Source organism: Bufo gargarizans, chromosome 3 (assembly GCF_014858855.1).
Source record: "Bufo gargarizans isolate SCDJY-AF-19 chromosome 3, ASM1485885v1, whole genome shotgun sequence".
NCBI classification, from domain to species: domain Eukaryota; kingdom Metazoa; phylum Chordata; class Amphibia; order Anura; family Bufonidae; genus Bufo; species Bufo gargarizans.
Window position 1 is genome coordinate 281295046 of NC_058082.1, and position 14671 is coordinate 281309716.

General features: G+C 45.1%; 1 protein-coding gene across 1 annotated transcript in view; it reads left to right on the forward strand.

Annotated features, from left to right (window-relative positions):
- RBBP7 (RB binding protein 7, chromatin remodeling factor) overlaps nt 1–2468 on the forward strand; it is a 36879-nt gene extending 34411 nt beyond the window's left edge. Inside the window, exons 8-12 of the mRNA XM_044284961.1 lie at nt 484–561; nt 664–740; nt 1665–1722; nt 1800–1910; nt 2047–2468. Of these exons, the coding sequence (XP_044140896.1) occupies nt 484–561; nt 664–740; nt 1665–1722; nt 1800–1910; nt 2047–2115 (393 nt within the window). The 3' untranslated portion in view covers nt 2116–2468. The remainder of the gene's footprint in view (nt 1–483; nt 562–663; nt 741–1664; nt 1723–1799; nt 1911–2046) is intronic.
- The last annotated feature ends 12203 nt before the right edge of the window (nt 2469–14671 follow it).

Below are 14671 nucleotides of genomic sequence, written 5' to 3' on the forward strand. Positions count from 1 at the left end.
CGGGCTGCGTTAAATGGACTGTTTTTAACACTGAGTGACATTCGTGTGGGACACTGACCTGGCAACCGGTGGTCTCCTAGTCCATGTTCTGAGAAGTGTCCATTTTTCTGTGTGCACTTCATGCTACTTAGTTCTGTGGTTCCTTGAGGGGTCCATAGCACACACAGACTTAAAATAGTGTGTGTAGGCTGTAATGACTTAACAGCCTAAGTACTTAACACTAAGTACTTGTTATGGAATTTCATTTGGGGAGTACACACTGAAGTTGTACAAAGTGCAGTGTTCATTGGGGTTTAAAATGCTAGGGAGGCTCTTTCCCGTTGCAGCCTGCTACTGGCAAATGGTTGGACATAACAAAAAACCCAATTTAATGTGTTGCAAGGCATGTAACTTCAGAATTCTGGCAAATGTGTAATCATAAATCTGTCCCCAATATTTGCAAATGTGTTTTAGGGCATTATGTGCATGTGTTTTCTTTTCTAGACTGTTGCCCTGTGGGATCTCCGGAACCTAAAACTCAAACTTCATTCGTTTGAATCCCATAAAGACGAGATATTTCAGGTGAGAGCACCATCACTTTTAAGTTCATATTGGTACACAGTCTCAGACTACTTGTTAGTTGTGTGTATGGCTTATAATAATTTTATATTATCTCCTTACTAGGTTCACTGGTCACCTCATAATGAAACTATCCTAGCTTCAAGTGGAACTGATCGCAGACTAAATGTCTGGGATTTGAGGTACTGATAGAAGGGGGGGGGGGTTGAATTTAAATGGCCATGTGTGTTTTGTGCACTCCAAAATTTAGGGAAAGGGTCCACCACACTTCACGGACTGTAGTCTGTCTGGTCTTAAGTTGTCTACTGTTTTGCTGTGTTAAAAAATAGCACTGCATGCAGAAATGTTACTTCACTCAAATGTGACAGAATATGGGACAAAGGCCCCTCCCTGCTGGTACTGCCCAGGATGCAGGGTTGGGTATTGGCTACTTCTCCATATAAGCGATTACAGCTTTTTTGCAAACAGTTTTTGGTCTGCTGTACACAATTTAAGGCTACATGCACAGACTGTTTTGGTCCGCATCCGAGCCGCAGTTTTTGCGGTTCGGGTGCGGACCCATTCACTTCTATGGGGCCGCAAAAGATTTGGAGAGCACTCTGTGTGCTGTCCGCATCCGTTGCTCCGTTCCGTGGTCCACCAGAAAATATAACCTGTCCTATTCTTGTCCGTTTTGTGGACAAGAATAGGCAGTTATATCAATGGCTGTCCGCGCCGTTCCGCAAATGGTGGAATGTACACGGATGCCATCTGTATTTTGTGGATCCACAATTTGCAGACCGCAAAACACACAGCGGTCGTGTGCATGTAGCCCAAGTCTGAGGGAAGTCAATCTTCCAGTTTCAAAATGTTACATAGATTAATCTATGTGGATTGCAGCTAAATTTTCTGTTTGAGTCCATAGTTTTCTTTTATTATTGAAGAGTAGAAGTAAATATCATGGGACAACATCTTTTAAGATATACAATGAATATAAATTTGAGTCTGTGCGTGACTTCCAGCGCAACAGATTGACAATACGGTTTTATTTAAATTTTTTTAATTCTTTTTCATCATACTTAACACAACTGTGATCTTTTGTATGTTTGTTTGATTTTCATTTTTAGTAAAATCGGTGAGGAACAATCTGCAGAAGATGCGGAGGATGGACCCCCAGAACTTCTGGTAGGTTTCAGTTTTGATACTTTGGTTGATTGTATAATTGTACCAACGGGCTATAATGTTTTTGTTATTTTTAATAGTTCATTCATGGAGGACACACAGCAAAAATATCAGATTTCAGCTGGAACCCAAACGAGCCCTGGGTTATCTGTTCAGTGTCTGAAGACAACATTATGCAGATTTGGCAGATGGTAAGTTTATATGGAATTGTACATAAGGAACATTTCAAAGCAGTAGAAGTTCTAAGATCTGTTACAGAATATCAAATGTTAGGACAGGAATTATCGTGTGAATTTTGCCTACAAGTTACTTTGCTTTGTTTTTCAGGCGGAGAATATTTATAATGATGAGGAGCCAGACATACAACCTTCTGAATTGGAAGCACAAGGATCTTAGATGTTTTGTCATATATATATTTTTTCTTTTATTTACCAGTGCAGACTTCCACAGTGTGAAGTTGCTGCTTTTCATCTAAGTCAGGCATGCTCAACCTGCGGCCCTCCAGCTGTTGCAAAACTACAACTCCCAGCATGCCCAAACAGCTATCAGCTTACAGCAGGGCATCTTGGGAGTTGTAGTTTTACAACATCTGGAGGGCCGCAGGTTGAGCATGCCTGATCTAAGTTATCTTTTCAATTGAAAACACACTTTGACAATTTCCCTACATATTGTATTGTACTGAACATGTTTGTATTTGACACAAGGCTTGTGAAATGGTTGGTGGAATAAAAAAATTTTTTCTTCCTGTTCTATAGTGTCTGAGAGTTCAGCTTTAACCCAGGCCAGTTTTCACCTTCCTGCCCAGGCCATTTTTTTTGCAAATCTGACATGTCACTGTATGTGGTAATAACTATGGGATGCTTTTACCTTTTCAACCTATTTGGAGATTACTTTCTGTGATGCCCATTATAGCAAAAATTCACTATTTTTCAAATTTGAATTTCTCTACTTTTAAGACAGATAATGCCTCATAAAATAGTTATCAATCAACATTAACCCTATATCTACTTTTATCTTGCTATCAATTTGTAAATGTAATTTTATTTTCTTAGGACGTTAGAAGGCTTAGAATTTTAGAAGCAATTCACATTTTCTAGAATTTTCAAAACCATTTTTTGTAAAACGCCAATTCAGTTATGAAGTGATTTTGTGAGGCTTACCTAATGGAAACCACCCATAAATGTCCCAATTTTAGAAACTACACCCCTCAAATTATTAAAAACTGATGTTACAAACTTTAACCCTTGCGGTGTTCCACGAGCATTAACCCCTTAGGGACCCATGACGTATCGGTACGGCATGTTTCCCGAATCCTTAATCATGGCTTTAATTCGCGATTCCGGCGCCGCGGGGTTAATCGGAACGGGATGCTGGCTGAAATCATCCCGTATAGACGATCGCAGAAAACCGCAGGTCCATTCAGACCTGCAGTTTTCTGCGTTTCCGGTCCATTCGGGTGTCCTGTGACCCGATGAACCGGAAAAAGACTGCGATCGGTGGCGTAATTTTACACCACCAATCGCAGTCCGAGGATTTGAGGAGGCGGTGCAGGGGAGAGAGGTGCGAGATTCAAACTTCCTGCGCTCCTCTCTCCCCTCCTCTTCCTGTCCAGCACCCTGACCGTGCAGCATCGTCCAGCACCAGCTCCTGTGTCCCCCTAATCGGCATCCATCACCCTCCTGCACCCATCGCCACCCAGGTAGGTTAGGGTCAGTGAGGGAGAGGCACCATTAGGAAGGGAAAGAAGGGAAAAGTTAGGGGGAAAAAAAAAAAAACTTTTACACACAGCTTTTTTGATCCATCTATCAGACCCCAGAGCCCCTCCTGCCACTTGCTGCCCCCCCCCCCCCCCCCCCTACCATTTTGGGGCCTCGTGCTGCATATGGGTCTAGTGCAAAAACCCAGTGTCAGGCATTACTGGAGTGGGGACATACTCTACCAGACCCCACTGTACAGTACGGCCATGACACGCTCCCGGTTTGAGGCCATCCGGAAATGTCTGAATTATTCAGATAATGCAGCATGTCCACCCCGAGGTGATCCTGCCTATGACCGGCTGTATAAGATACGGCCGGTCATCGATCACTTTGGGGCCACATTTCAGCAGGCGTACGTACCTGGAAGGGAGGTCGCGGTTGATGAGTCTCTCGTTGCGTTCAAGGGGAGACTCAGTTTCCGCCAATACATTCCCACAAAGCGGGCGAGGTATGGCGTGAAGCTATACAAAATTTGTGAGAGTACCTCAGGGTAAATTTCGTGTGTACGAGGGGCGAGATTCCCGTATTCAACCCCCCACTCTGGGTGTTAGCGGGAAACTCGTGTGGGACCTTATGCACCCACTGCTGGATAAGGGTTACCACTTGTACGTGGATAACTTTTATACCAGCATTCCCTTGTTCAGGTCCCTTGCCGCCAGATCCACGTTCGCTTGTGGGACCGTGCGGAAAAATCAGCGCGGCCTTCCTGCCCACTCCCTCCAGGTACCTATCCCCAGGGGTGAGACCCGTGCACTTACCAGTGGAAACCTGTTGCTGGTCAGGTATAAGGACAAGAGGGATGTCCTTATGCTGTCCACAATCCACTGTAACAGCACCACCCCAGTCTCTGTGCGAGGTACCACGGCAACGGTCCTCAAGCCCGATTGTATCGTCGACTACAATCGGTATATGGGAGGAGTTGATCTCTCTGATCAAGTCCTCACGCCATATAATGCCATGCGCAAAACCCGGGCATGGTACAAAAAAGTTGTGGTCTACATGGTGCAGGTTGCCATGTACAACTCTTTTGTACTATCCCGAAGCGCTGGCAGCACAGGGACATTCCTCCAATTCTATGAGGCAGTCCTCAAAGACCTGATCTTTTCGGACCGGGAAAGAGCAGGCCGGAGTACCTCGGGAACTGGAGGCGCCCGGATCGTCCCTGGCCAACACTTTCCAGGTGTGGTCCCCCATACTGGAAAGAAGGGACGAACCCAAAAAAGATGCAGAGTGTGTCACAAGAGGGGGATACGGAAGGACACCACCACTCAATGTGACACGTGCCCCGATCATCCGGGCCTCTGCGTTATCGATTGCTTCAGGGAGTATCACACTTCCATGGAGTACTAAATTTTTATAATCCCCAACAGTCCACTAGAGAACATAAAACACTATGGCTCTTAGACTTTGGAGACACAGAAACAAATTTTTTTTTCCCAAAAAAATATTAGTTTTAGAGCAGCCATCCTCAAACTGCGGCCCTCCAGATGTTGTAAAACTATAACTCCCAGCATGCCCAGACAACCTACAGCCATCAGCAGGGCATGGTGGGAATTGTAGTTTTACAACATCTGGAGGGCCGCAGTTTGTTAGGATGCCTGCTTAGTGTCTCAAGTCTGAGAGCCATACATATTGGGCATCGTCGCGTGTGTAAAAGTCGTCGCTATAAAAATAACATTTGACCAAACGCCTCGAATGAACGGTGTTAAAAATATAAAACAAACGGTGCCAAAACACCCATTTTTGGGCAAAATTTCAATTTGAATCCCTTTTGCCGGTAATAAAGCAAGGGTTAACAGCCAAACAAAACTCAATATTTATGGCCCTGATTCTGTAGTTTGCAGAAACACCCCATATGTGGTCGTAAATGGCTATATAGCCGCACGGCAGGGCATAGAACGAAGGGAACTCCATACGGTTTCTGGAAGGCAGATTTTGATGGACAGTTTTTTATTTTACACCATGTCCCATTAGAAGCCCCCCTGATGTAGCCTAGACTAGAAACTCCAAAAAAGTGACCCCATCTAAGAAACTACACCCCTCAAGGTATTCAAAAGTTACTTTACAAACTATGTTAACCCTTTAGGTGTTCCACAAAACTAAATAGCGAATGTAGAAACATTTTTAGAATGAGGATGCATATATTTCTTAGCAATACTAAAGTTTCTGATCCCCCGCGGTCAGAAACTGCAGAAATCGCAGCAAACCGCAGGTCTCAATGATTTGAGCAGACACCGGGTTCCAACAACTGCCAGCCGCACGGCAGTGATCGAAAACACACAGGGCGTACATGTACATATGTCTATGTACCCTATGTCCTTAAGAGGTTAAAGTAGTTTTTCACTTAAAAATAAACTACCGAAGTTATTCAACGAAGTCACTTGTGACTTTGTGAGTAATTAACTTCAGCTCATTGTAGCCCATACATTCTAATATTGTATGGAGACAGATCTCTGCACAGTATTAAGCCAAAGTTTTGGATGAAGCATGCAACGCTCACCTCGCTGAACACTTATCTCCAACTTTGTGCAGGTCTGGTTCTTACACCACACGCTTATCCTTAATGCATATTTTCCCCTCCCCACGACAGCACCTTAGAGAGATGTCTCCACCCCCAGGACAGGAAACCTGCAGCATAAAAAGGTGGAGCCACTCTCCCACCTCAGTGAGGTTTCCTGTCCTGGTGCAGGAAGCCTGCAGTTTGGTTTGTCCTGACCTAGAAGCCCTGGTAGTTACTGGAGGGTCACTGATGGCAGTCTTTTTTTTTTTTTTTTTACCTGCCTTACGATTCCTCTCCCATAGGTGTGGGGTTGAAGGAATAGGTGCGAGCGGCGACGGTAGGAGTCCGCAGCAGGCAGAAGGTGTCGGTCCCTCAGGTGAGGAGGACCGCACCACCGTGGAGTGTGGCCAGAAGGCCCCAGCAGAAGCGCAGAGCAGCCCAGACGCGGGCGCACAGTGATGGCGTCATCCAGGGACTCGATACGTTCAGATGACTGGAAGTTTGGCATTCTCTGCATCTTTTAAAAGCTAGCAGGTATGGCAGCGATCCGGACGTGTGAGTCTTCTGCAGCTGCATTCAGGGTGTCGGAGTGAAGTCCGGTGATAGACAGCAGAAGTTCTGTCTCAGTGGTGTCTGTGGCATGGTGCGTCTGCAGGATACAGTGGATCTCTCAGGTGAGAGAGGCACTTTGGTGGCACATGGTAACTGTTTGCAATGTTGTATGCAGGGTTACCTACTATAATGAAGAGGAAAGGAGGTCTGAAGGCGCAGACATTGAGATCCTGCCACCGGTATTGTGAGTTCTAATGTTTGGTCCTTAAAGGGTTAAGGCTGTTTCCTTAGATATGGGTATGTTTCCTTTTCTTAGACTGTGCCTAAAAAAGTGGTGGCCAAGAAAAAGAATAAGGAATGCCCTATCTGCAAATGTTTGCTGACATCTTTGTATGCTAAGAAGCTCTGTCAGCAGTGAATTGAAAAAACTGGCGGAAGAGACTCTGGGTATTCTGAGGGATTTGAAGACTTATGTCTGAAGTTAAAGTTTTCCTGAAAGCTGGTAGAAAGAGAAGAGCGGTGAGGCAGCAGTCTGATGTGGAGTCAGAAGACAGCGAGTCTCATTCTCTGGATGGGGACTCTGATGATTCCTCCTCTTCAGAGGATGAAGCGAGAGAAAGGAAGTTCCTATTCCCAGCAGAAGATACGGACAAGTTACAAAGTTATTCGATCTACCCTGGTGTTAGAGGACACCAGGGAGGATAGATCAGTGGAGGATTCTGTATTTGAGGGTCTTGGGGAAAGGAAGTGTAGATGTTTCCCAGTTCAGAAGTCTATTTTAGTGGTAATGGAAAAAGAGTGGGAAAAGCCAAATAAGCCATTTATTTCAAAGACCTTTAAACGGAAGTACCCCTTTGCGGAAGAAGCATTACATCCTGGGATAAAGCCCCGAGACTAGATGTAGCTATTTAAAAAATTTCTAAGAGATCCTCCTTGCCTTTTGAGGAATATTTTTTTTTTTTTTTTATAGACCCTTTAGACAAAAGAATAGATTCTTCACTTAAAAATTACTTGGGAGTCTTCTGCGGCTGCATTCAGGCCTAGTGTAGCGGCAAGGTCATTTGTCTCTGTGGCTGGATAGACTGGAGGGGCAGATCATGGACAGATGTCCTAGGGAGCAGTTAGCATCCATACCTACTTTCCAAAAGGCTGCAGACTTTATTGCGCATGCCTCAGTGGATGTGGTGAGGCTGGAGGCCAGAGCCGCATCCCTTTCTAATTCTGCACGCCGGGCCTTGTGGCTTAAAAATTGGACAGGAGGAGATATGCCTTCAAAACTGGGGCTATGTGGCATTCCCTGTGATGGCCAATTTCTTTTTGGGTCAGAACTAGACTCTTTGCTTGAAAAGGCTGCAGACAGAATTTTTTTTTCCCTCAGGAGTCCTTTACCCAGTTTAAGCAATATAAACAGCCTTTTCGGAACCTGTCCAGATTCCAGAGTAAAAAGCAGACGGGAGACAGAGAGCAGGGAGCAAGGCTTAAATCTGGGAATACGTGTTTTTTTTTTTTTTTTTTTTTTGTTCAGATCAGCCTCTGCTTGTGCAGAGAAACGGGGAAAGCAATGACGCCATGATCCCAGTAGGGGGAAGATTAAAGTTCTTCCTACCTGCTTGGGAGAAGATTGCAGGAAAATGGCTGGTGGGACTTCTGCAGGAAGGGCTAAAGTTGGAATTCATGAAATATCGCGCAGAAAGATTTGTGATCTTGAGATCTTCTCTCACACTAATGCAAGAACTAAAAAAAAAATTAACAAAGTTTGCGCTAGGGAGAGGTTTCTATTCTACTCTGTTCCTAGTGAAGAAACCAGATGGGTCATACCGGATGATCATAAATCTAAAGCACCTGAACAAATTTCTGAGGGCCAGAAAATTCTAAATCAAGACTATCAGGTCAGCTATCTATCTTTTATCTCAAGGATGCCTACCATCATATCCTGATACATCCAGACCACCAGAGATTCCTCAGGGTGGCTAAGAGCCGATTTCGGTGTTCTTCACCTTCAGTTCCAGGCACTACCCTTCAGCCTCTCAATGGCGCCTTGGATCTTTTACAAGGCAGGGGCGGAGATGGCTTCCTTTATCAGAAAGGAGAATATCGCGTTCATGCCTTACCTGGACGATTTTCTGGTGTTGGCCCAGTCTCGGAAGACGTGTCATGGCACGGAATTGGGTGATGGATGTACTGCAGTCCTTAGGATGGGTATTGAACTTCCAGAAGTCCAGGATGCAGCCACAAGTCAGGTTTTCTTGGGTCTGGTACCGGATTCCAGACAGGAGAGAACTTTCCTCACAGTGGAGAAAGTTGCCGGGGTTCAGGAGGCAGTTCAGAGGGTTCAGTCAGGAGAGGCCTTGTCCATAAGGAAAGCTATGTCCATTTTGGGAGTTCTGACATCCTGTATGCCAGCAGTCCAGTGGCCTCAGAGGCACTCTCGGCAACTACAAGGAGAGATCCTGGCCACCACGGAACGGGCAGGGACTTCCCTGGTGTCGATTTATAAAGCTATCAGATCCAACGCTTTCATCCCTGAACTGGTGGAAGGAAGCAAAGAATTTGACTCGGGGAGTTCTCTGGTCCTTTCCAGGACCAGTAGTAGTAACTACAGACGCCAGCCTCTGGGGATGGGGGAGGGCTCATGTGCAGGATTAGATTTTTCAGGGAGAATGGTCCCAGGGTCGGAGACATTTTTCTTCAAATCTGAAAGAGCTACGGGCGGTCTTATTAGCTTTGAGAGCAGCTCTACCAATGATCCAGAACAGGCATGTGAGAGTAATGTCTGACAATCGGGCGGTCATCTTGTACCTCAATCATCAGGGGGGAACCAGGTCAGATTCCTTACGGAGGGAGACGGAATGGATTTTCGAAGAAATAGAAGGGAGAGTTCTACATCTTTCAGCAATACACATAAGAGGAGTCAAGAATTCTCAAGCAGATTTCTTGAGTCGTCACAGGTTACGTCAGGGAAAATGGTCTCTGAATCCAGAGGTATTTTTTCCAGATCGTGGATTTATGAGGTCTTCCATCAGTAGACATGTTCGCCACAAGGGAAAACAGGAAGGTCGAAAAGTTATTTTCCCCTCAGTCCAAGAGAGTACCCATCTGGAGTTGATGCCTTCCTCCAGAGATGGTACGTCCCTCTAGGATATGCCTTTCCCCCTCTACAGTTAATTCCACTAGTGATAAGGAAGATCAGGTACGAGGAAGCGAGAGTGATTCGAATAGGGCATGGTTTTCCCTTTTGAGAGCCATGTCTGTTTCAGACCCATGGATTCTGCCAGGGATCCCAAACCTGTTGTCGCAGGGTCCAGTATTCCACCCAGAGGTAGAGTCTACACCTTTCGGCGTGGAATTTGAAAGGTCATTTTTAGCCAGTCAGGGATTTTCAAAGGAAGTTGTTTCCACTCTGAAAAGTAGGAAAGAGGTGACGAACGTTATGTATGTGCGAGTCTGGAGAAAGTTCCTATCCTTTAGATAGATAGTTTCTTGGCCGTTAGAATTTTCAGTTGTACAGGTGTTAGAATTCCTCCAGAGAGGCTTGTCCTTTGGGTTAGCAAAGAGTACACTGAAGGTGCAGGTGTCAGTCCTAGGGAGAAGGAGTTTGGCCATGGACCCATGGGTGGTTAGGTTTTTTAAGGCAGTTGACAGGGTGAGGCCGGTGCAGGGCACCAGATTTCCTCCCTGGGATCTTAAAGAGGACCTTTCACCTTGAAAAACATTGTGAACGAAGTATGCTGCCATGGAGAGCGGCGCCCGGGGATCTCACTGCACCTACTATTATCCCCGGACGCGGCTCCGTTCTCCTGTTATGCCCTCCGGTATGTTCACCCTCTAAGTTATAGTAGGCGGTGTCTGGCCTTGTCCTGTGAGCGTCTCCTTCTCCTAGGCTGCAGCGCTGGCCAATTGCAGTGCACAGCTCACAGCCTGGGAGAAAAAAAACCTCAGCATACTTCGTTCACAATGTTTTCAAAGGGGAAAGGTCCTCTTTAACTTAGTATTGAATGCCTTAACCAAACATCCTTTTGAGCCACTAGATTCTTGCTCAGTTAAATTGCTTACCCTTAAGCTGGTTTTGTTAGTAACCTTAATGTCAGCCAGGAGGGTTGGTGAGATTCAAGCCCTCTCCATTAACCCCCATTTTATGTCTATCCGAGAGGATAGGGTAGTGCTGAGATCAAATCCCGGTTTTAAGCCGAAAGTCCCTTCTAGGTCAAATAGAGCTCAGGAGGTAGTTCTTTCAGCTTTCTTTTCAGAACCGAAAGATGAGAGAGAAGGAGCTGCAGTCCCTTGATGTCAAGAGGTGTATTTTGCAGTATCTGGACGTAACTAAAGATTGGAGAAAATCTTCTGCCTTATTTGTACTATTCGGTGGGGTTAGGAAAGGTAATATGGCCTCTAAGGCAGCTATTGCCTGCTGGATCAGAGAAGCTATATCCTTGGCATATTCAGTATCTGGTGTTTCTCCTCCTGTTTCTGTGAGGGCACACTCCACTAGGGCAGTCTCTACTTTCTGCGCGGAAAGGGCCAGCGTATCCATAGAACAGATTTGTCGGGCAGCTACCTGGTCTTCTCCGTCCACTTTCTATAAGCACTATAGGCTTTAGCTTGATTCTATTTCTGACCTACTCTTTGGCACAAAGGTCTTGGGAACAGTCACCCACCCTGAGGATGATCTCTGAAATCTCTCTCCAAGGTGCTGTCGTGGGGGAGGAGGAAAATGATGATTACACTTACTGGTAATCAGATTTTCCTGACCCCACAACAGCACCTCTTTATGCCCTCCCTTTTGGTGTGGTGCCGTGTGTTCACGGGTGTCGCAAAAAAGTGTATATATGTATCAGATTTAAACTAATGTAAGGGGGAGTCCGCTCTGGAAACTCACTGATGTGGGAGAGAGGCTCCACCTTTTTATGCTGCAGGTTTCCTGTCCTGGGGCGGAGCCATCTCTCTAAGGTGGGGGTCAGAAAAAAATCTGATTTGTGAGTAGGGATAACAGCAGGAAAACAGGATGGTGGAAGAACAGCTTCCACATCTTGCTTGCTGGCATGCGGTTGTTGGAGACTCGCATGTGTAGGCGGTTACCCAGCCAGGCCAAAGATATGGCAAACATCATGCTTAGTTGCTTGCATATTGCTGGCTTCAAGCAAAATTGGATAGCCATGCTTTTGGAAACAGGTAAAAACTACATTTGCCTTTTACAGCAAAGCTCTAAAAGGCAAAATTGGCATATTTGCTCAGCACCTAGTACACTGTGTGCACAAGGCAGCAGGGAGAGTGTAAAGGCCTATTCACCCTAGTAGAGATCTATTAGGGTGAATATGACAAGGGTTCTAGCCCTTAAGGAGGCTAATTGTTAATAACTAAACAGCCCCCCCAATATAGAAAACAATATATCACATATGCTTAAAATTATATAGGAATATTGATTTTACACCATATCGCCCACCCCTAGTTCAGTGTGCACGTTCTCTGGCAAATACCTGGAACAGGTTCCATACTGTACTGCTGCATTACTGCTCCTATGAAGCAGCACATCGGCCTGGTCCATCATATTCCATACCTTGTTGCTGCTGCTGCTGCTGCTAACCAGGATTAAATGTAGTTTCTTTAAAAATAATACCAAGCATGTTGCTACTCCCAAAAAAAACATTGCTTTCAAATACCACCGTGTGTATAAATACTGACTTCATTCTTTGGGGCAAATGCCAAACCTTTGGACTGATTGTAAAAATAAGCCATTGCTTTGTCCAGTACCACCATGTGTACATACACACCATCAGACAGAAGTGTATAATAGTTTTAATTTAAAAAGTATAAAATAAAATCCCATGCAGTGTTTTTAAACAGGCTGTTACCACTGGCTACAATCCTTTTATTCATAACCATACATGTTGCTGTCACTTTGCCAATGTTGTCTTGGCATTAACCCCTTATGGCATAATACTGTGCATGTATGGCATTATGTGCCTACAATTGTATTGCGTGGGCCTGCTCCATACCTGGTGCCAGCTGCAATGATGGAGAATAGTGTATGAGCCAAACCTTGTAATTTAAACCCACAGAGGCCACAATCAACACCAATCATGGCATCAGTAAGGTAAGGAAGAGGGATGTGGCTCCCTCTGCTTTCTGATTGGAGCCCCCACAGAGCTCTGACTGGTTACCATGACCCCTCGGTACAACCACATCCTGATTAAGCTAACCAACCATACAGACCTTGTTCTATGCTAGTTGGGGACTTTTTTGATTCATATCCAGGACCCCTACTACTGGATCAGCAGCATCCACATCTGTTCATAGCAGCAGCGCTTCAGGCGCATGAGGCAGAGGCTCGGGGACGCAGGCAGGGTGTGTACGCAGGCGCGATCTAACCACGGCGGGGCACAGGCGCCGAAGATTACACACGAACGATGCCAGGAGGATTCGATTGCCCATGCGCAGGATCGAGACCTGGAGAGTTGTAGCCGCCGCCCAGCCACGTGAATATTGATGAGCAGGGCAGGGGCTTCAGAACAGCAGTTAGGAGCGGCTGGCTGGGCGCATTTTCAGATGAAACGCCACCCCTTGGGCAGATTGGTGAGGAGACAGGCAAGTTATAAAACTTTATATTTCCGTATTTATAAGGTGGGCATGGGGGATACTTACATGATTCTAATACACTTTATATGACCTGTACTGTGATATATATAACTCAATATGCTAATTGGGCCTGTCAGTGTCCCTTTAAGCACACAGAAGCATTTCCCATGGTATGCTACGTGTCCAAGTATGCATGCCACATCCTGGTGTAGCTACAGTTAATTTACCTCTAATTTTTTTTACATGCTGCCACACGTCATGACTGTACTGTATTTTTGGTGCAGCAAAAAAAACTAAACCTGTCTTTTGCATCAGCATACGTGGTGAAATAAAAATAAAAAAAAAATACCATAAATGCATGCATGTTGTTGCAAAAACTACATGCGTTTTTTGTTGCATCCAAAGCCCAGACATGACATGTGGCAGCACCCTTAGCTGCTCGGGTACGGCTTATTACCTTGAAGAAGGAGGTAATGTCAGGCATTGAAATCCATTTCCATGCTTAAGATGGTGTACACCATAGGGCAAACTTATAGACCGGCTGCGTACACCGGTCTATGAAAACCAGGAACATACGCCTCGTCATAAATATGCGCAGCATCCGGCAGTCTGTGCACCTATACTGATAACTAAGCCAACCCCTGGCTGGCATAGATTTCAGTGTTGTTTTACACCAGAAAACTGGTAGAAAAGAGGTTTGATTATTTTTTTTTATACACTACAGAAGTGCCAAAACAAAATGATTAATCTGCCCCCAATATCTTGTGATGACTTATCTGTAATGCATGGCAGTATATGTCACTGACTAAGTAGAACTCCAAGTGGTACCTTGGAACCAAACCAGAGTTTGGGAAATGTTTTTTTTACAGTACAAGTTAATTTATGAAAATTACCCAAATTCTCACAAGACTTCATGAAGCAATAATGTTGGCTCATCGCAGCCAATACATTCTAATACTGTACAGAACTACTGCTCTGTACAGTATTGGAACAAAGTTTTACGCGAATCGACTTTGGATGTTTCTTGTGAAGTCGATTCGCTCATCCCTAGTGAGAAGCATAAGGGAGGTATAACTCACAAATACAGCCACTGGTAAAAAAAATTACATGTACCTTTCTATAGCTCAGAGAATACAAAATTTTTGCAGGAGTTCTTTAACTGTGTAAGGCTAGGACTACACGGTGAGACTGGTCACGGCCAGGATCAGCGAGTAGTGGTGATCCCATAGAAATGAATGGGATCACTGCGGCAGTCCCAAAAAAATCCAGCGACTGCTGCGCCGATTCCACTCACTTCTATGGGATCAACGCTACTTCTGAACACAACAGGTGTAGCACTTGCAGTATTCCAAGGGTGATGACCTCATAGGGGAAACTTTGATGCATGTTCCTCAAGTTCCCCAGCAGCCATCTATGCAAAGGCCCAATGAACCCTTACTCAGTGTCAGTTTTCATTTTGGACCATTTGCCCTCATCAACCAGTAGCATGGTTGTCAGCTACAGACAAAATATTAGAAAGCGGCAAATCTTACTGTATATAAACTTTTTCTTTTGAGGATGTGACAAATGT